Source organism: Octodon degus, unplaced genomic scaffold, assembly GCF_000260255.1.
Source record: "Octodon degus isolate 3935 unplaced genomic scaffold, OctDeg1.0 scaffold00006, whole genome shotgun sequence".
Classification (NCBI taxonomy): Eukaryota; Metazoa; Chordata; class Mammalia; order Rodentia; family Octodontidae; genus Octodon; species Octodon degus.
This window is the reverse complement of record NW_004524582.1, coordinates 13567965-13589471: the sequence shown is the minus strand read 5'-3', so window position 1 is coordinate 13589471 and position 21507 is coordinate 13567965. Positions and strand designations below refer to the sequence as shown.

The window sequence follows — 21507 nt, the reverse complement described above, 5'->3', positions numbered from 1 at the left end:
CTCTGTCTTTGTCTCTCTGTCTCTCTCTGTCTATTGGCCCAAAATATTCTTAAGAATTAAGATTTATATAAAAATAACATGGAAAGCAGCCACTAAATGCTTGCACTAAAGAATAATAAACAAAAGGACCTGGCACACAGTAGGAGCTCAGAAAAGGTATCATGATGGTAGCGATTCTGGTGGCTATGAATTTGAAAATAATCTGATTTGATAATCTTTATTCAATTCACTTGTTGGTGTATTCACCACATGTTTGCCATTATATGAAACAATTTATTTCCAAGTAAATGAATGTTGATCTTGAAAAAAAAAAAAAAAAAAAAAAAAGCCTGTTTTCTCTAAGTAACACTTTAATAGGAGTAGATTAACATTTTTTTATTATAGGTTGGGTTTATAATAAGAGTCAAGTCTGGGAGGTAATTCTCACTACTAAAAGGTAAATGAATTTTGACTAATTTATAAGTATATATTAGATTTGTTGAGTTTAGAAGTTTCCACCATATAAAGAAATTAAGGATATGAACCAAAAGTGGAATAGCAATAATCAAAACCACTCACTTCTTTGGTAAAAGAAATACAGAGAGACATCTAACCCTTGGTTAAAAAGCAATGCCTTCTTATAATATTCATTATACTAGGCAGTGCTTACTGCTAAATCTCTTTTGGTGGAAAATAAGAATAAACAGGTTTAGGCATTTCTTCTTCTTCGTCACTAATTCTTTCACAACCCGTTTTATTTCAACATAATTTGATTCCTGTTGTTGTCACCTCAGAGCCCCTTCATTCTCAAAAACTATCCATTTGTTTTCCAAATTCTTTTTTCCATAAAATAGAAGGTCTCTGTGATGAAAACTCTCAGTGACATGAGAAAGAACCCATCATGTCTTCAGGCCTATTACCACATTAGACTGGCCCAAATCAAGGTCAATGAGAAATTAATTTTTCCAAAGGAAGTCCTTACCTCGAATATGTTTGAAGGCTCATTGTTGTACTGGTTGGATATGATTTCTGATTGGTCACTGCACCACTTGAGTCCACCCAGAAAGCTGTCTGTATCCAAGTCATTCACATCTAGTTCAGAAAGATCAAGTTCAGGAAGATCTGGGCAGAGAGGCTGGTCTTCACCAACCAGAGCAGCACACTGCAGGAGGCAGAAAAGAAAAAAAAAAGATTTCATTAACTGCAGGAATTTATTAAACTGCAATAGCATGTGATAAGAATTAAGCCTGGTTAATTCAGCAACACCACCAATGCTATCCTGGGGTCTTTAGTGACTAGGGGATACTCCCTAAGTTCTTTTCAACTTGGTTCTCAAAGGATACTCTGACTGGTGTGTTCCATTGCCAGATCTATGGCAAGTCCCAGACTTCCAGGAAGCCTTCTCTGATTCAGCCAGTTAGAAATCATCAGGACTTGGGCCAGGGAGAGAGCTCAGTAGAATAAGCACCTGCCTGGCAAGCGCAGGGTTCTGAGTTCAATCCCCAGTACCACAAAAAAATAAAATAAAATAAAAAAGAAAGAAAGAAAAGAAAGAAATCATCAGGACTCATTTGTACCTCTTGGGTAAGGAGTACTTTGCAAGTTTCAAATTACCTTTTATTTCAGTATTCATAAAATGTTACTCCCTCTTTCACATATAATACCATTGAAAGGAGGATCAGAGCTTTGTTTTGCCTTGGGAGTGGCATCACACACAACAGATACTCAATAAAGAACCGCTGAATGAAAAATAAACACAAGAACTGCACTAGGACACTTTCTCCATTTATACTTCTTTTAAGCATTATAATCCACATAATTCATTTAGCAGCTAATGATGCAAATCCTTTGACTCATCTATGGTTCTCTTGAATTATTTAAATTGTTTACTCTCACTTGACTTTTTATGAGTTTCTGGACTTCATCCTTAACAGGTCAAAAGCAAATTCTTTGAGATAAAAAACAAAAATTCTTGTTTTTTCCCATGTGGCCTTTAGAGCTTTCACTAGGAGCAGTGTGCAAGTTTCTTCTCTCTCTCTCTCTCTCTCTCTCTCTCTCTCTCTCTCTCTCTCTCTCTCTCTCTCTCTCTGTCTATGTGTGTGTGTGTGTGTGTGTGTGTGTGTGTGTTCAGCATCACTTTGAACCTGGAAAAGAACGTAATAGTACACCACAATTACATTTTGATCACTATTTAGGGAAACTGTTTAAATTATACTTCAACTGAATTCAGTATAATTATTTTTTATTAGAGTTATAAAATGATTTCAGTATATTGAAAGATTTAAAATATCCCTTTGGGGGGAGCAGCTCATCCCCAAGACTATTTTAGATAGATACATTTCTTCACCTTACATGAAGTATGTATTCTTTCCATTGTGCCCCCATTGCTCTCTACTGCATTGGACCCCCTTACCAGTGAGGTGGTCTCCACAATCTGCCCAGCTACCCAGCTGCTGGTTCCCATCAGCATGCTGTAAGGAACCCTGCAGACAGTTCTACTGCAGGCCTCTGATGATGTCAGAGCCGTAAGAATCTCATCCACCTGCCTGCCAAGCAGTCCAAATCGAGGGTCTCACACTCAAGACTTGGGACCCTCATGCCTCTCCTTTACAAGGTCAGGGGAGTGATGTTCACATCCAGACAACTGTTGGGCATGAAGCTTAGGAGCTCCTTTGACATTTAGATCTTTAATAAAATAAGTTTTATGCAGATTTTTTTCCTCAAGCACCCCTGTCATCCCTGGCAGGCTACATTACACAGGTCATATGCTGCAGTGTGATTATAAGCCACATGCTGAGAAGTAGGTACTGAGTAATGCAGCCAGCAGTTGGTGAGAGAAGGAGAGAAGTCTGCAATCACTGCGGCTCCTTCCTGAGACCACTGGGCCCAAGAGATTCCCTAGAAATAGACACAAGGCAATACAGAGAAAGGATCACCTTCTCTATTGAAACTCCTTTCTAATCATTAAGTAGTCTGTTCTTTTTATTATCTGAGTTAACTCAAAGTTGCAGATGAATATACTTGAACAGGTTTCTAAGTAAATGGAAACTTAGGCGAAGAGGAGCTCTTGTCCTGGTACAATGTCCAAGTTGTCTTACGGGTGTCACCCTTCCATTCTTACCCACACCACTTGTTCCCCAAGCACCACAAATAGCATTAACTTTTATCCAACACCATCAGTTCAGAGACCAGGCATAAACTTTATCAACAATGCAAACAAAAAATAAATCCACTAGATTTTCAAGGTGGGGCTTAAGGGAAAAGTCCTTTTACAAAAAGATAAACAGAAAGGAAAAACAACATCAAAAAAGAAACACAAGCTAGCAAACACAGGCTGTCTATCTCTGGCTTATGTTCCTGTTGCAGTGCTCGGGAACAACATCTTAGAACCCTGAGCTGTCACTGGTTGACAGGCTGACTGGGACACAATTTGTCTTTAACTGTACTCTTCAGGCATGTCCTATTCAAACCCCTTTTACCTTCTGAAAATATGTATTGGTAAGCAACTTTTAAAAAATATTAAAAAGACCAGATCAATTTGTTGTATTTTATTGCCCTATAATATATCCCTGTTTCCCTTTCTGGTCTGTGTCTCTGTCTCTGTCTCTGTGTCTCTCTGCCTCTCTCTGTCTCTCTCTGTCTCTGTCTCTCTGTCTCTCTGTCTCTCTGTCTCTCTGTCTTTGTCTCTCTGTCTCTCTCTGTCTATGTCTCTCTCCTTTCTCATTTTTGATTTTACATTATGGTTAAAAAAGTGTCTCTGTTCTTTTCAATGTCCACATGCTAACAACATCAGGGCTCCTCAATGTGGCATGATTCTGCTAATCTAAAACACATTACTAGTAGTAAGCGCTCCTGTCATTAATTTCTATTTGGCCTTTGGACACCGCCAGACTTCACAGTCCAGCCCTGTAACTGTCCTCGCCTGACATGCTGATCTTTACAGCTTCCCTCCACATCTGTACAGGTGTGTCTTATCACAGTTACAGAGATACATTCTCCTGCCTCTGTGCATCTTCCATAGCAATTCCACAATTGTAGTCTTAATTTTATAATAAGATTTAAGAGGATAAAGCAGTTACTAAACACAAAAGGCTAATTATTGTATGTTATGTCACCCCAACAGACTTTTCTCTTAGTTAAGGAGCAGACAATAAATTAGCTTAACTGCACCTATGATAATGAATCATTATAATTAAGTATAATTCTCCATTAACCTTTTGGAGGTTTTGCTGCCATTGGTGGTAAATTTTAAAGAGAGAGAAAAAAGAGTGGACTTGGCCACATTAATTATACTAATGAAAAAAAAAAAAAAAGAATTTCAACTTCTTAAAAAAAATTAGTGAAGACAGAGGGAAGGGAAAGGAGCAAAGGGCAGCAAAGACGATAGTCCTGCGGAGTGTACGTCATGTGAATTGTCTCTATCAATCTTAGTAACCCTATTGTACATCACCTTCATTAAACTGTGAAACACCGGGGATTCTCAGTAGCTCTAGTGATACAGGCCTTTATTAACCAACGTGCTGTCCTGTCATTATGTGCAAAAGGGCATCCTACGTTTTAGGATGACAGCGAACATTAATGATTCAAAAAATGAAAGCTGCCCACGCTACCTGCTGCTCGTAATATTTCAGACTGGCGGAGGTGTTTCCCCGAGCTGCCACCACGAAGGCACGGCTGCTAGCAGCTGGCTGCCTGCAGTGTAGCAGCGACTGGCCGGTCCCTGCTGACCTCACACCCAGTCCATGGCCGGACAATTAGCCCAAGACCTCTCCTCTTCAAGAAAAGAAATTTTAAAAGCCGCTGTTCCAAATGGGTCTGATACTTATGTGAGCATGACTGCGGGAATTCTGATGATTAAAGTAAATCTTCCTGATTTCCATATGATCCGCTTCTTCAACCAACTGGCAGCATCAGGAATTATACATGATGGAAAAATGAAACTACAGCAGCTGAGACCCACCGTGCGAGCCAGGCAACCACCCACAGGACACTCCAGCTACTCAAACAATTAGGACTTTGAAGCCACTCAGAACCCTGACGCCTAATAGCTACAGGACGTATAAATTATCCATATCTAGTCCACCTCACCAAGAAATCATAACAAGATAAGAACAATTACAAGCCGCAAATACCATCCTCTAAGGCAAGGAACAGCAAAGGGAGACAACATTTGCAAACACAGCAAAGAGTTAAGAAGCAGGGCATGCCTGGCTAGATATGAAAAATGCATTCGCGGACGGCCTGGGCCAAATTATTTTCACTTTAGATGTGTATCGCTGCACCGCATGGATATCTTATTTAATCAAATCACGTGTGGCGCTGGATCCTCCCCCTTACCCTACGTGCCCCCAGCTACCCAGAGGAAACACTCGCAATCCTTCGCCAGATTCATTGTTAGCGGCTCGGATCCTCCATGCAATTCAATTCGGCTCCATCGCAGCAGAGTCCGCAGAAAGTTTTGCTGGTTTCCAAGTTGCCCAAACTTTCTGAGCACATTCCATTGTGCTGAATGCAAACACGCCCAGGTCCTCTGTCCCCCAGCGAGACTCCAGAGATTCCGAGGAAACCGCTTACGTTTTCTTCCCTTCTGTATGAATTGTAGCCAGCAGAGACTGTGGAATTGATGTATTGCCGTCTATTTTTACACAAGCAGGGAGCAGCTCCACGCACAGTCCTGCATAAACTCTCCTCGCTGGGGCTTCAGGCCGCTCGCTCTCCGTGGTACGGGAAGATTTAACCATTGGCTTTCCTGCCACCGACGCACACAGAAACCTTGCACTGGAAGCCTTTATTTATTTATTTATTTTTTTTTTCCTAATTCGCTGGCCAAATCTTTCAACCACGTACATATAAGAGTTTTAAAGGAAGCAGCATCTTTGTTTTGTGTTCTGTGGGAAAAGCAATCTAACAGAGCCCAGCAGGATTATTTAGGATTTTGTAAAGTCTTCGTCTGATGAACAGAAGGGGGGAGATCCAAACTGGAATCAAAACGGACTGTATTGGAACACATCCGTTTTAATATTTTTGTCTTCACTTTTGTATAAATAGAAATGGCATTTTTCCAAGCAGGCCACTAAACACCTCTGGAAAGACTTCAGTTTCTGATTCATATCAATATCTTAGAGCATAAATATTGCATATGAGTAAAAACAGAGCCAAAGGCACATGGAAAGAGTTTCTAACTGCCACAGATACTGATGGCAGCAGCTATGCTTTGATTTGCTCCAGGCATCTCAGGGCCACCTTAAAATAGCAAACTTAGGGAGTTAAGATAAGAGAGATTTCCCCTCCCAAGGCTCCTGCCCGGCTACTTCCCTGCCTCCCGTGCTAGCCCAAGCCCATCCCCCCTCCCAGAAATCACTGCATCTGTGGGAAGCTCTGGTCCTGGCTGCGACGCGAGCCCAGCCCCACTCACCTCGATGTCACTCCATACAGAGTCCTGGCTGCACATGTCCCACGCCATCCAGCTCTTGAATGACGCCAGTCAAGCTTTTCCAACTCCAATCCACAGTGATAGGGAGCGCACACTCATGCAGGCAACCAGCTTACTGAGAGTGAACTAAAGGCACCTGTCTTACTACAGTCCCCAGTCACATGACAAAGCTATTAAAAAGTAGGCTGGGCCGTCACTCACCCAGCCTCCCTTCCCCTGTGCAGCTTGCTGCTCAGACTCGTGACGTCACTCAGAGGCAGCCCTCTGCCTCAGTGAAGTAACGCCAAAAAAAAAAAAAAAAAAAGGAAAGAAGAAAAGAAAGAAACACTTGGACTTTTGGAGGCTTGAAGCATCATGCTGTGATTAAAGCCAGCTCTGAATGCCTCAGACTCTAAACAGAGCCCTGGCCATATAATAACCAAAATCCCCTGCAATCTTTTTTTAATTTATTTTTTCTTGCAAAACAAGCAAGTGGCAAAGCTCCCTGTTTTGTGACAGAGTAACTAGGCTCTTAGGTAAAACGTGTATTCTCTCAGGACTGGAGGATCTGCAAGTGGACCCTGGCTCAGTTTGGGACTAAGGCAAGAGCTTATCACATGATGCGTTTTTTATGAGACAGTTTCTAATTGGGGGAGTGCTGGAAAGCAGCGAATGAGGCATTTTTGTGCTTGTTTAATCAACAAAACAGTCCGGGTTTGTTAAGGTATAAACAAACTCCTCCACCCAGAAACTGGCGGCAGTAGACTTCCAGCTTCAGAACAGCTACTGCAGTTTGCTGTGCTCCATATAAGGACAGCGAGCCACAGAACCCCATCCTTTCAGGTCCCTTGGAGTTATCTCCATTTCTCTCACAGACTCACAAAAAACAAATGTCAGGAAATACAGTCCCTGCCGTGGAGCTGGACAGCTTGGATTCTCAACTGCCTTTTCCCCTATGTGTAGCTTTCCTCCCGAACTGCCTTAGGGTGCCTTTTTTGAATAAACATTGGGTTCCAACCCTAGTGCCCTAGGTTGTGCAGTTTGCTTCTGAAATCAAGAAAGTCCATGAAGTAGAGGAAAAATACTGACATGCTATTAGCAGACATACTCATTTCTCCAGCTTGGCTTTTTCTTATTTTTCAGCTCATACCTTGAGACAATGAAGGCTAACGCAGGTGTAAATGTTTTATGATGACACTACATATTGAATACATAACAAACTCAAGGTACTAGATACAGCAGAGAAAACACTTCCCACAATATTACAGTGCATGGACTTAACCCTTCCAAGTCCCGTGAGAGGTATGTATGTTTATATATTTGTGAATCAACCTTTTTCATGACAAATCAGCTCAGTTCTTTTACTCTACAGTACTGTCTCTGAAAAAGACCACCCTAGGTATCTAAAACTAATTCATTAAACAGCATTAATTTCTTATTTTACTGAAATAAATTTAATATGCTATTAGCCATGTCCTTATTGAGAAAAAAGTAGCCATCTTAAATAATAAGTTTTATAAATAGTAAAGTGAAAGAAATACAAAACAAAAAAATTCAAACTGCTTCCCCCTCCAGACCACATTATCTCATAAAAGATTTGTCTACTCTGAAATCTGCAACAAGTTGTTAGTAAATTTCTGAATAACCAGTGAAATTGACAGTTTGTCATTCTCAGACATAAAAAGATAGCCAGCAGCTTTGGCATTTTAAGTTAGCTCAATACACTTCACTGGGACATTCTCCCTCTTTCAGCCAGCAAGACATTACTGGAGTTTTAATTTTCTCAATCAAAAAAGACCAGGAAAATACAACCTCGGGTATGCTTTCACACATGCATTCAGCGGCATTATTCCATATTCCCCATCAAGAAGCACTCATTTTCTTCTCAATGATATTCTGACTTCATGTAAAACTTAAGTAAATTATTAGAATTCAGGACAAAGGTCGTTGACTCTACCTTCAGTGCAGCTAACTGTGAAATGATACTGGTCACTTGACTAAGGAGAATCTATGTTTATAAATCATTATTAAGTGGTCCTTGCATTGCAGTTGCCACTGCTACTTTTGTTTGTCTTCATCCAGCAGCAGGTATCTATTATATGTTTTTAAAATCCTATTCACACCTCCTGGAGGCATTCTTTGTGCTGGTCCATACTGCATTATTGTTTAGGATATTTTAGCCTGCTAAGATCGTATAATTGGAGTTTTCTTGTTTGCTTTTTGCCATATAATTCAACTTAAAAATATAATAAAGGCAGCATAGCCACTGAAACCTGAAGTGCCTTTCTCTCTACTGGTGTTTCTTACCCGCTTCACCACTACAAGTCTGCTTAGGAGTGAAAACAGTCTAAGAACTTACAAACTGCAGCATATTACCTTGTCCCCTTAAATCACCACTATCAATCAAATCAAACTTTAAACAGATTCATACACAAATTAGAGTAACTTGAACTATTTAGTTAAAGTTTCAAAACTACAATTTATTAATGGGAAGAAAATTTTAGAGGTCTTCGAAACTGGTTAATTAACTCTTCAGACTAAAAATTCTCTTCTGTCCAGTTTGTTTGTTTTTTTTTTTTTTTTTTTTTTTTTTCCTATTCTCAGGAAAACTTAAACAGTTAGTCGCTCACCACCCTTGGTGCTTTCTGGCTTCCAAGGCAGTTTCTATATTTAATTCTCTCCCTGCCTTACTGCTTCTCTTCCTCCCTCTCCAGAACCTTCCTTTCACCCCTTCTGCAACCCTGCCTCCAAAATTTTCAAACTTCTGGTTTTAATCAACAAGACCTATTGAAGGCTTACTGTGTGCATGTGCACAGCAATGTATGGTAGCCCTGCGCAGCAGGATACGACAAAGACATGGGAGTCTTGCAGTTGTAGAGGGAAGACAGTTCTTTCAAATAAAGAGCAGAAGAACTTCCTGTGAAAAGGTAGTACCATTCTAGTCAATGCCCCAATTTCTCTTCTACATTTTAAAGCACACCCTGGCTAGGTACAAGTTCCTTTCAATGACCATTACATTTCACACCCAAATCGACCTCATTTTCTCTCAACAATAGGCCAAGGTATTTATTAACACCCCTCCAGTGCCCATGATGTTGTGTAGTGTGCACCTCCATGGAATCCCTCCCTTTAGGAGTTCTGTTACATTTTCCAAAGTCCCAACATGGTGAGGCAGGGGAATCTATCCTGTAAGTGGATTAAAAGAAAAGGGAACAGAATCTGGTATAATAATTACAGAGAATAGATCAATTCCATAGCAAAAATATTTGACAAAGTATCTAGCATGTCAGTTTCCTTCCCCATTCTGATGTCAAATTACAGATATTCCCACTCACCGTATTTCAAACCTGTTCATTCCAAAAAACTAATCAAATCCAAACATTCAAAAAACATAGGTAATTAGCAAAAACAGCAGGTTTTAAGTCAATATTTTGTGCAATGGAGGGTAGAAAGAAATTCAGTGCTAGTATAAATATCTTTGTTGACTGGTGCTTATCAACTTTGTATAATAAACTACATATGAATACATATACGGTTAAGATCTTCAGGGCCAAAAAGTAGAGAGGAAAATATGCACAGCCAGACCTCTATGGGTTAGCTCCAGAGTCAGCACTTCATATTCCACATTGCAGTCACTGTGGTCCTCAGGCCCTCCCAGTAAAGGAAGTCTGTGTACCCATTTTACAACTGACAACAGCAAAGCAGCTAAGGCTTTGAACAGCAGCTCCAGATCCCAGGCACACAGCTCTCTGGAAGCCCTTCTAGGAAGAACTAAAATTCCATTCACAATAATCATCCTCAAATCAAAAGCACAACAAAGAGCCCTGAGGCAACTTTGTATCCCAGAGAGTTCCTACATAACTGGAAACCTCCATGTTCCTGGGAATGCTGCCTGCCTGGAGCGTTCTTCCAGAAAGGAAAGAGGCTTGTCCAGAATTGCTAATATTTTTTCAAGTTAACCACTGCTCATAGGCATTCAGTTGCTCGCTTTTCATTCCTAGAGGAGAACCCTTCTCCTGAGACCCTGCATCAGCTTCTGAGCACATGCTCCGGCCCTCTGTCTTAAAGCTAAGACTGTGCAGGGCACAAGAATTAGAAGCAGAGTAAAGTTGAACGAAGACCTCTAGCCTATAAATACTCTCAAATTCAATCTTATTTTATACACACTGCCACGATGATGGCAAGTGAACAAAACACCACTGGGGGACCAAGTTGAAGAAATGTAGTGGCAACTTTAGTGTCTCCGAGTGTTTATATGCTTTCTTTTCTTCCTTTTTTATTTTTTTAATAAACAAGATGGGATAGACACCCTCAGCAAGGCAGCCCTCGTCTCTCTAAACCGTCTTCAGACCAGCCCCCTGGAACTGAGTCAGCCTCTACGTTCATTGAGATCTCAAATGAGCTTTCAGCATTTTTCATATTATAAAAAAAGGTGAAAATTAGTCCGAGTTGTAGTCAGTCAGACTAGTCTAAACACAAAGCATGAAGGGTGTCTGTTAGAAACACAGATAAGAACTAATAAAAGAATGATTAAAATCTAATTTTGTCTGGTGTTCAACTCCACTGTAACTGTGATTCTACAGATATTTTCATTTACCTCAATTATTTCCGATTAATTCACCTATAAAGCAGTTATTGATTATATAGGGAAGAAATGTTCAATAGGGTTATTTACTTTTTTAACCAAACTGAAAATGAAGCTTACCAAATTTTGTTAAATTCATCATTACTTAAAAATTCAAAGTGTTTATTCCACCTCACAAACACATTTTACCTAATAAGATATTTTATTTAGCCAGCTGTAGTTAGTAAGGACGAGAGAACTGGGGTACACAAAATACTAAATTGAAAAGAAAACTGATAGTCCAACTGTCTTCCTGCCCTTATTTTTGGAGCTTGGGTCCTAATTAGCTTTACTTTACTTGGTTGTAGGGGGAGGAAATATGTATTGGGCTAATAGTCTCAAAATGGAAAAATAAATGAGTGAAGTTTTTGTTTTGCTTCAATTCCTTACTATTTTTATAACACCAAGCAGAGACTCAGAAAGTGTTTTGAACATGTTGCTGTTGTTTCTGTTGTAGATTTTTTTAGTGCTTTATCCTAGCAAGCATAAATATACATCCCTCAGATTAGGGAAAGATAGAAGGTAAATAATTCCCCATCTTAGGAAATAATTAGGATTAGGGTCTAGGCTAAATTTTCTGGCAACATACAAACTTACTTAAGGTTTCCTGATTCAAAACACAGGGATTTTGAAAAAATATTCTGCACAAAGAAGACCACGTATGCTAGACCTTCACTTTTAACACTTCAATCAAAAGCTAGTGTCAAATGTTACTGGTAGGATTACAAATGGCTACAATTTTTCTAGAGGGCAAATGAACAACCCCATAAACCCAGAAATTTTATTTTTAGAAATTCAGCCTAAAGAAATGACAAGGGAATATGTACAATGATTTTTGATGTGAGGCTAGTCGATGTTATATATATTGTTAATCTGTTGAGAATGTGAATGTAGTACAAATGGCTAACGTTAATAGACCTAATTAAGTGAATTATAATTTATAAATGTATATACATATATGTATATACATATGTTCAAAGTTACCATTAAAAACTATTATAAACTGCATTTAGTAGCATAATAGGAAAATACTCAAAGTATATTAAAGCTTAAGATCAAAATGAAAATAACTAATCATAGGAGGCTTATCTATAAATATGTGTACATATGTATATCTACTCAGGAAGAAGCAGAGGAACAGTGCATATAACAAGCTGTTCATAGCAGCAGATGACATTATAAGGCCTTTGTAATTTCTTCATCTCTGGGTCTTTATATAAGTTTCAAATTTTCTATTATACAATATATGTAACATATATTCTGAAAAGAAGAACTTTTCATTTTTGAGAGATTTAGAGATTTCGAATTAGGGCTATGCCTTCTTAACCTACAGGGAATTGGGACAAACCCTAACAGTCCCTGCCACCCTGTATCAGTTTTAGAAATCCTTTATATTTTGAAAATGAAACCACTTCTATCATGGGCAGCAGGCAGCTGCAGCGCTCAGGCTACAGTGCTCATGGCAACACAGAGAGAAGTCTCTAGGGTCATCTGGGAGGCCCTCAGAGCCTGTGCGAAGGAGAGAGAAGCCACCAACTGCCATTAGCTTCATCAGAGATGGGCTCAGAAGACAGAGCCCCTCCAGTGTCACTACCATCTTCACTTTGCTCCTAAATTTAAAATTTTATAACATGTAGCCAAATATTTCTTTCAAAACTCCATTAGAGCAGCTATGAGCAAAACTTCAGCCATTTATACAAAAACAACTATTTGTTAGTCCTAGTTTTTCTTCTTTTCCAGCTTAGAGTCCAAAAAAGCATGTAAAAGAGAAAAGGAATACTAAGTGTCTCACATATGATGAAACTATGAAGTCTGTTTCTCAGGGAAATTCTACTGGCTTTGAGGACTAGAGGAGGGGAAGCCAGAGAAGACTTGGAGGAAGATCTGCTAGAAAGAGGACATTCAAGGAGATACTTTGCTTTGGTTTGAGCAAGAAACATTGTTCAAATTACACACTAGAGACTTTTACGTGAACCTTGGAGTACAACCAATCCCTAAAAGTGCTTACTGGAAAAATCTGTTATGGTCCAGCCCTGTTCTTGACCAGTAAACTTATTTGGGACTAAATATTCCACAGCAGACCCATCCACCTTCCCAGAATACTGACTGAAGTCCCAGAAATGGAAGCATTCTTCTTTTCTTTTTGTTTTGTAGTTTTTAGGGAAGCTTCTACAGGGTGTTCAGGGTCTCACTACTAGATCAGAATTGTAGTGATCTGCCTGTTTACAGCCTCCCAAGAGACGAGATTATAGGCATGTGCCACCGCACCCAGACTCAACTGCTGTCTCAGTGAGCCCTGGAGTCAGGGCCTGCACAGCAGGCCTGGAGATCCCCTGAGTGCAGGAGCTTTAATCCGCTGTGCTATTTGGCTGGCCCCAGCATTCTTATTAGCTACTTCAAGTTAATGTTCTCACAGTTTCCTGAGGCTTTTCTGTATGTCTTTCTTCCTGCACTTGGATGCTCACCATCTGACCATAGCAGATTTTGTAAGGAGAGAAGTAACCAGGTTGACAACAAAGGTATGAGATACGAAATGATCACATGAGGAGCAAGTCCTAAGCAGGGTTTCGTTGGGTTTCTTGATGAAGCCCAACATAGGAAAACAATGAACACAAAGAACACAGGTTGTGGCTCAGCTGGGTCACTGCTCCACAATTTGCACGCTATGCACTTAGCAATTGTCAGCCTCAGTTTCCTTGTCTGTCAAAGGAGATAGATTCCATGACAACCCAAGTCCCTGATGGTTCTACAATATCATGATGGGATTGGCTGGACAGACAGAGAAAACCAGACACAGGATAAACTCTGCGACACGGAGAAAAAGTACAAGAAAGGGAACTGTTGCTCAACACTGCTGGAAGAGCACAGCTTCATGACTTCTGTTGCATGATGAGTATTTACATACTGTAAAGCAGCTGGAAGGAGTCTGGCCCCCAGAGACCTGTGTTCTTCCAAAGGCCAAGCAGTTGCCCAGAGAAGAGCAGCTTTCAGCTTTGCTACCACTATTGATGCTCGATGGTGCAAATCATATGCACAACCATGCCTCTGTTTGCGCAATGAGAGTGAAAAGCACACATCAGTGTGAATAGTAGTGTAGTGATTACTCACTTGCATAGTACTTCGATGCAGTGTGGTACAGCAACAAATGATTTATATTTTTAACAGAGAAGAAAATGTTACTCAAAGATTTAAAGAAGAAGTAATATCTGAATTCAACATTTTGTAAATGAATAAATTCTGTAGCATCTAAAGAAGTAAGAGTGTCAGGTCACCCTTTACCTCTTTATATAAGAGTAAGGCCACATAATAAAAACTATATTATATTCAATGAAAGAAGAACTTATATCTTTGTAATTTGGCAGGTATTAGCTAAGATATTGTTGTAGCATGTGGAGGGGAAAAAAAGGTCATATGCGTAAAATATTTTATCAGGGTTTTATTAGGAAAGGTGGTAAGTCTGGTCCCTATCATGGGATGGATGAACTGTGTGTCCCTGAGATTACAAAGTTGTCTTGCTCAGCTCTTCTCTGTGTACATACAGTGCTATTTCGCAGGAAGGAAGAGAGTCACTCCAGAGCCACGCAGTCCCACCTTGCTACAATAGACGAGTAAATGGCCATAGGCACACAAATTCATTGCTAGCAAATTTGGTGAAGGAGCAAGGACGACACTGGCATGCAGGAGGCTAGACCAGGTACATGGCAAAGCCAACAAGGACAACGACATGAGACATCCTCAGAAGCACTGCTTTGTCCCCACAAGCAGTCCTCACTAGTGTGGCTTGCCTAGCTTCCCATTTCCATACAGCCAGAGAAAAGAAACAATAAGAAAGCTAATCTAAGAAAGCTGGATTCCTGTCCCTGCGAAATAATCTGCCAAGGAGAGAAAGAGTTTTCCTTTTAAACAAGACATACACTGTCTTATTCTGTGAAGATCCTACTCTACACTTTGCCCCAAGCAGATGATCAGAATGGATTCATTTCCTTCCTTTCAAGACAGCAGTCCGTGACAGCTCCTGAGGTGCCACTTTCTGCCACCCATCTTAGTACATTCATTTCCATGCAGGGCACCTAAAAATAGTTCACACCAAACCCTTTGCATGGCTGTACAGAGTCACTAAGTGGGAACTCCAAGTTGGTGCTCTCATGCGGGTATTTTCAGCTATGTGTTCTTTGTCTTTTTTGTCACATTATCCAGTGGCACATAGTATGTAAAACATGGCACAAGAGTGGTTTGTTGGGATATGTCACACACTACTGCCACTGAGATACTATATTTCAGCTTGATTAGTTTGTTTCAGATCTCATCAAAAACACATCCAATAATGCCTGCTACCAACAAAAATTTAAGTAATAATATTTGGAGGCTTTTTTTTTTTTAATACCATGAATTGGACTCAGGACCTTGCACTTGCCAGGCAGACCCTTGCACCACTGAGTTATACCCCTGGCTCAATAATAATATTCGTAATTAAATAATTAATGAATGATAATTCATGTTAGCTAAATGTATTCATAATCATGGAGGATCCACTATTTCAAGAGCATGATCATTCATGATCTTCTACTATATATCAAACTGGGGAAAAATCCTACACACACAATGGCATAGAATTGAAACCAGACATGTGATCAGAAGGTATGCACCCAACGGTTTCACTCTGACACCAGCTTGAAATAGATGCACCTCATCTCCAATCTATGTGGCTGCGAGGCTGGAGAGAGCTTTCTTTGGGTGGTAGGAGGGCCGAGTGAGGCACAACAGTCCAGGGAGGTTAGTTATGGCCTCTTTCCTGCTCAGTGCTGGTTACATGGGTGTGCTTAGCTAGGAAAAATTCATTTATCTGAACTGTTTTGATAAATGCATTTTTATTATCCATGTTATAGTTTAATAGAAAGTTTAAAATCCTTAGTGAAGAAAGAAAAAGGAATGTTTCTATAGTACAAAGTTTTCAAGATTGCTTTCTTTCTGTTAATTAAAAAACGTCCAAATGTTCCACTTATCTTCTTAAAGAGGCCATTAAACCACGTAGACAAACAGCAGTGAAGCATGAATCAAGGATCCAGTGTGTTTGACCTTGGGCTAAGCCATTTAGCTTTCTAGACCTATTTTCTATTCAGTAGAACTATGGGGGAAGAATTAGGTGCTATCTGTGTGCATTTTTTGAATAAATGATATGATGGAATCTTCCAAATCGAAAATTTTAGTGTTTTTATCCTGGGTTCAAAATGCATTGTCGAAGGGTATGACTGGCTTGGATTGACAAGGTAGCCTCTTTCTTTGGGAATTTGGACTATGAGTTAGGATAAACCAGGTCTGCCACTTAGGACTTCTCTTTGAGGTCAAGCAAACTTATCTTCATCATCTGATTCTCAAAAATGTAATCTATTCAATGACAATCACTTTACCTAGTTAGCATTAGGATTCAGTTAGATTTGTTTGAATCCGGTGCTTGGTATACAATAAGTACACAATGATAGTACTTGTTATTCACATACAAACACTTAACAGCTATTTTAAAGTCAAGCGATATTACAGTAGTCACATGGGTTTGCTCTTTGTGTGTTTTCCTTGTTCATAAAAGGAATTTTTACAAAAAGATCTAGAAGCAGCACAGAGCAGACTTTCTCTTTAAGTCTTATGTTACTCTGACTTTCTACGGGTGACAGGCTCACCACAAGTGCTAGAGGCGCCAAGCCTGTTGGTTTCTCTGCTTATCTGAACAAAGCCAAAAAACAGCCTCGTACCAGTCATGACCTGCCTCTAGCTCTAAAGAGACTAGAAGCAGCAAGTGCAGGGGACAGTTTTGTTTCCAACAGGCTGGTCATGAAGTTACTTGAGCCAAAATTTCTTCAGGAGTTTCTTTGTGAAGAAGCCAGACACCCCTAAGAAGCAGCCGGACACCCCTGAGAAGCACAGAGACTGACAGGACACTGTGAGCCTGCAGATGTGGGAGGAGGGACAAAGGATCAAGGCCTGCCTGTTAAATGATGACATCTGAGACGCACACAGAAAAGAAAATGGGAAACAAAGCCACAGGACCAGACCAGCTCAATAGAAAGCCATTTTGCCCCCAGTGGCCTATCAAGGAAACTGTCTTAGTGTTTGCACTTTTCAAAAATTTGTGAGCAGTCATGTGATCATTTTTTAAATTGATATAATGACATGAAGGATACCCCACACTCTGTTTTTTATATTGATTTTTCTTTTAAGTAATTGCTCTGCGTAATGGAATGCTGACAAGTGAGTGTACAGGTTAAAAGTTGTACTGATGGATACAGTAACTACTAGCCACCCAGGGCTATGGAGCACTTGAAATGGGTCTAGGCAACAATGAGATGATCTATAAATGCAAACTACGGGTGTGATTTCAATGTCTCAATATGAAAAACAGAAGGTAAAATATCCCTCAAATTTATAGATTACGTATTGTTAAAATATCTTGGCTATATTTTGTTAAATGACACATTCACATTGAATTTCTCTTTTGACCCCATGCCCAGGGTGGCTGAGCTGGCCACAAAAATAAATAAATAAACAAATAAATTTCTCTTTTGTAAATGTGACTGCTAGAAAATTTTAAATTATACACAAGATGAACACGATATTCCCATTCAACAGTGCAAAACCTTTAAAGTTTTATGTTTAGCCTTCCAGTGATATTATAGGTGCAAAGCAAATTAATGAATATGGGATCAGAGAATTTTGGATTTAATGGGACACAAAAGAAGGGCCCCGGCAGAGGTGCACAACTTTGAGGGGCGCCATCGGCATCTGACTGTGGACAGCAATCTTTAAAGCATTGTGGGGCTCAGCTTGCGTGGTCCTCTGTGCTATTCAATCCATTTCCTAACCCAATCGTTAGGAATCCCTTCTAGAACATCCCTGAGGCAATCCCATAAATCTTTTCAGCACATTCCACACCTCTTCAAAACATATACATAATAATGAGATGCAAATATAGAAAGTAAGCTCTTGCCAGCCTCTCAGTATTGAGAGGGTGCAAAGTACAGCTCATCCTACTACAAACCTCGAATAGGATGCTGAAGACGGTTGGAGCATCACCAGGTATGTAAAGTCAGAGACACACACAGGGATGAAATCGTCTCAAGAAGACTGTTTTCGTTCAGAAGACTAGAGGCATTTTTCAGAGGATAACATTCACTTTAATTACAAAATGCACCGCCTCTCTCTTCCAAGGGAGAAAAGCCTGTTGTTGCATCTATAATGTAGCCTTGGTTTTGATGCCAAAAATGATTCAGTAAACATAGTTATGTTATGGCTTACTATTTCTTATTCAGCACTCAAATTAATCTCAAGGCAGTGCTGGCATTAATTCAATTTGACGCCTGTACTTAGGATTTCACATAGGTGCCTTCATCCAATTCTTCTTCTCAACTAATAAAATCTTAATTCATGGTAATATATTTATTTCTAGTTCAGTTCATGTTAAGGAGTGCAGTACTTTACAGAAAACTAATTAATATCAATCATATATTATAACACTTTTAATGGTTCAGAGGAAAATCCTACACTAGGGGAAAGATTAGATGAACCAAGGGGTCTTAGCCCATTCTATTTACTCTATTTTTAGGATTTGAGTAAAAGATACCAATCATCATTTCAGATATAAATTTAATTGAAAGTGAACATCGTAGTAAGCCTGGGAATTAAGAACCTTGGTACTGATCCCTAGTAAGACATCGATTTGATGTGACCCAAGAATGTAATTTATATCCTCAGACTCTTGTTTTCCACCTATTTTGTGTAATAACCATATAATTTGCAAGTTGTTGAAGATATTCAAATTCAGATGCATCGTACTATTAAAATAATGAGCAACTTCACTAATAGCAAGCCTTTTGCAATTGTTAATAAAAATTCTATTTTTATGCAATGTTTGAGTAATAGTGATAGCATCATATTTTCTCTGACTGCTCATATAGTCAGCAGGACAATTTAAGTGTGAGTTCCTGACTAGGACACAAATGGCACCCCCTGCAGTCTCCAGCACAGTGGCTCTCACACCTTTATGAGGAGCTACAATCAAAAGGCCTGATTCTCTCCCATGCTCCGGGAACTAGAACAGTGGGTAAAACAACTCTGTAAAATCTTAAACAAAGAAACAAAACCAAACAGCTGCACTAGATCACCACAAATGCATACTGTACTATCCAAGCTTAGCCAATCAGATATTCCATTCACTCTACAATAATTTGTTTACACTGATACACTACCGGCTTGTCACAGACATACAAGCATAGTTCACACTAATCTTTTTGCTTCTTTAACAATATGCATATCAAATATCCAAATCATACCTATTTTTTAAAACAATTCTCATTGCTGAGAATAAAACAGAGCCCCAAACATCAACAGCAGCATGGCTCCTAGGCACAGTGAAGATGCTGCCTGGTACTCACTTTCCAAACTGAATCCATAGATGATAACTGCAAGGTGTGTGTCATTCATTTTTTTTTTTTTCTGCAGTACAAATACTTGTATCGCAAGTGAAGGCAACACTCGCAGCAGGGGCTTCCTCACGCCACTTTTTAATTCACAAGGGCATGGTGACGTGGGAGGGCACCTCGGAGTGACTGCTCAATGAACTCCACAATAGGGCACAAATCTGAAACCCAATCGTAGCCAGATATGGATGCAAGAGCAAATATGTACAGTATCATGTGCTTCCCAACAGCCCGAGTCTCGAGGGAGCTCTTTGACATCAGCAGTGAGACAGGTGGTTCCCTTTCCAACTGTGGAAAATAAACCCCAGTGCAGAGGCACGAGGTAAATATAGCTGTACTGTAATTTTTCCTTGTTGCACTCTCCCTCCCTGTGATTTCTGTCCCGTGATGAGACATTAGCCAATGAACCTACTCAAGATGTACTTCCATGCCAGCAACCGACTAAACACTTGCAAGCAGGTTCATACTGGCATTAAAGAGGCTGGTAGAGAGCTCTGTTTCGGCATCTCAGTGGGCAGAACTGAGGTTTTTCTCCTCTCATTTATTCAGACTATGTTGTCAGGTGTCTGCCCAGAGCTCTGCTGGACGATGTCACCATTTGTCCCTGGTTATTAATACAAGCTAACAGGATGATAGGCAAGAGTCAGACCGTCTTAAAATCACATGCACAGAGCTGGTCAATACCAATCGTATCCAGTTGGAGTCTGAGTTAAGATCAGCTGAGATGTACTAAGCCCTTTGTGGTCACAGCTATTTGCTTTTGAATTTAAGAATTACTAGTAGAAGAGTACCCTGTAACGTGTGTATAAAATTACTTAATTCAGCTTCTATTTCCCTTTCTAAACATAGATACTTTTACACTCTGACAGCCGCTGGCTCTTAAAGCATTCTCCTTTTTGTTGTATCTCCTTAGAAACACAAATCTTGTTCCCTGGCAGCAGCAGCGCTAAGTGCTGTACCACATGCCCAAACTCGTTCCCTTCACAGCTTTAATTCACAGTAAGTGGCATGAAAGGAGGTCAGTCCTTCTCAGAAAACACTCAGAGTTCTTTTCGACTTCAGAATCTATTTCAGAAAGCCACACTCCCCAGTATGTGAGGAGTGGATTCCCATTTTGAAATGCGGGCTGTAATCACTGACAACTTTATGAAACAGCACAGGAAAGGGGAAACACAGGAAGATGATTCCAGTTTCAAGTCCTGATCATAATTCTCTGTGAATTCAGGAAACTGGGAGACAAGGAAGTCGCAGTAACTGCCACCCACTCTTCTACCCAAGTAACCTTTCCATTTGGAAACTACTTATGGCATGCGTACGTGTTATGAGTTTTCTTTCCCAAGGTGTTCATTGAATGCTTAACTCAGTAATGCCATCTTAATCCTGAAAGTTTCCATGGTAACCTACAACTGTACTGAACAACTGCAAGGAATGGGAATGAAGCTTTTCTCCTGCCTCCCTACCCTTCGACTTTCAAAGAACCGGGTCTGCTGCGCTTCTGTGAGAGCTCTGGGCTAGAGTGACAGTCCTAGCAATAAAGAAATGAAGCCAACTTCGGGGGTGTACCTACCATGTGCGGAGCACTATGCTGAGCAGTTAGGTGGATTACATGACTTAATCCTCACACTAACAGTAGGGGTAAGGACTATTATTATAGTTATTCTAGGGATAAGCTCCCAGAAGTTTAGAGTGGTTCAGCAACTTTTACAGACAAAAAACTGGCATGTGGGAGAGCAGGGAATCAAAGCCATGTCTTCTCTGACTCCACATAATGACCAAGCTATACACAAAAATGGCATTTTTGTCTGTGCCCACAGTCAGATAGCTTAGACAGCCAGGAATTCCCTCACAAACCAGAAGGGAACCACAGCTTCGCGTTCAAAAGGAAAGTTAAATCACCATGCACATCTAGCTAAAAAGCCACCACAGAAGGACCAGCCAGATAGCTCAGTGGACTAAAGTACCTGCTTGGGCAGGCTCAGGAAGAGTTTCAATCCCAGTGGTGCAGTGCTGGCCCAGCCCCCGGG

The 21507-nt window shown here is 40.1% G+C and overlaps 1 protein-coding gene across 4 annotated transcripts in view; it reads right to left on the bottom strand.

Annotated features, from left to right (window-relative positions):
• The window catches only part of Ppargc1a (PPARG coactivator 1 alpha), a 109807-nt gene extending 90221 nt beyond the window's left edge, over window positions 1-19586 (bottom strand). Inside the window, exons 1-2 of one of the 4 annotated variants that reach the window (XM_023699330.1) lie at window positions 19439-19586; window positions 962-1141 (exon numbers count right to left, since the gene is read on the bottom strand). In XM_023699330.1, the coding sequence (XP_023555098.1) occupies window positions 962-1141; window positions 19439-19483 (225 nt within the window). In that variant the 5' untranslated portion in view covers window positions 19484-19586. Of the gene's footprint in view, window positions 1-961; window positions 1142-5316; window positions 5336-6394; window positions 6579-19336; window positions 19356-19438 lie in introns of those variants that run through there. The other 3 variants (XM_023699334.1, XM_004624532.2, XM_023699332.1) reach the window with 3 other exon arrangements.
• Between the last annotated feature and the right edge of the window lie 1921 nt (window positions 19587-21507).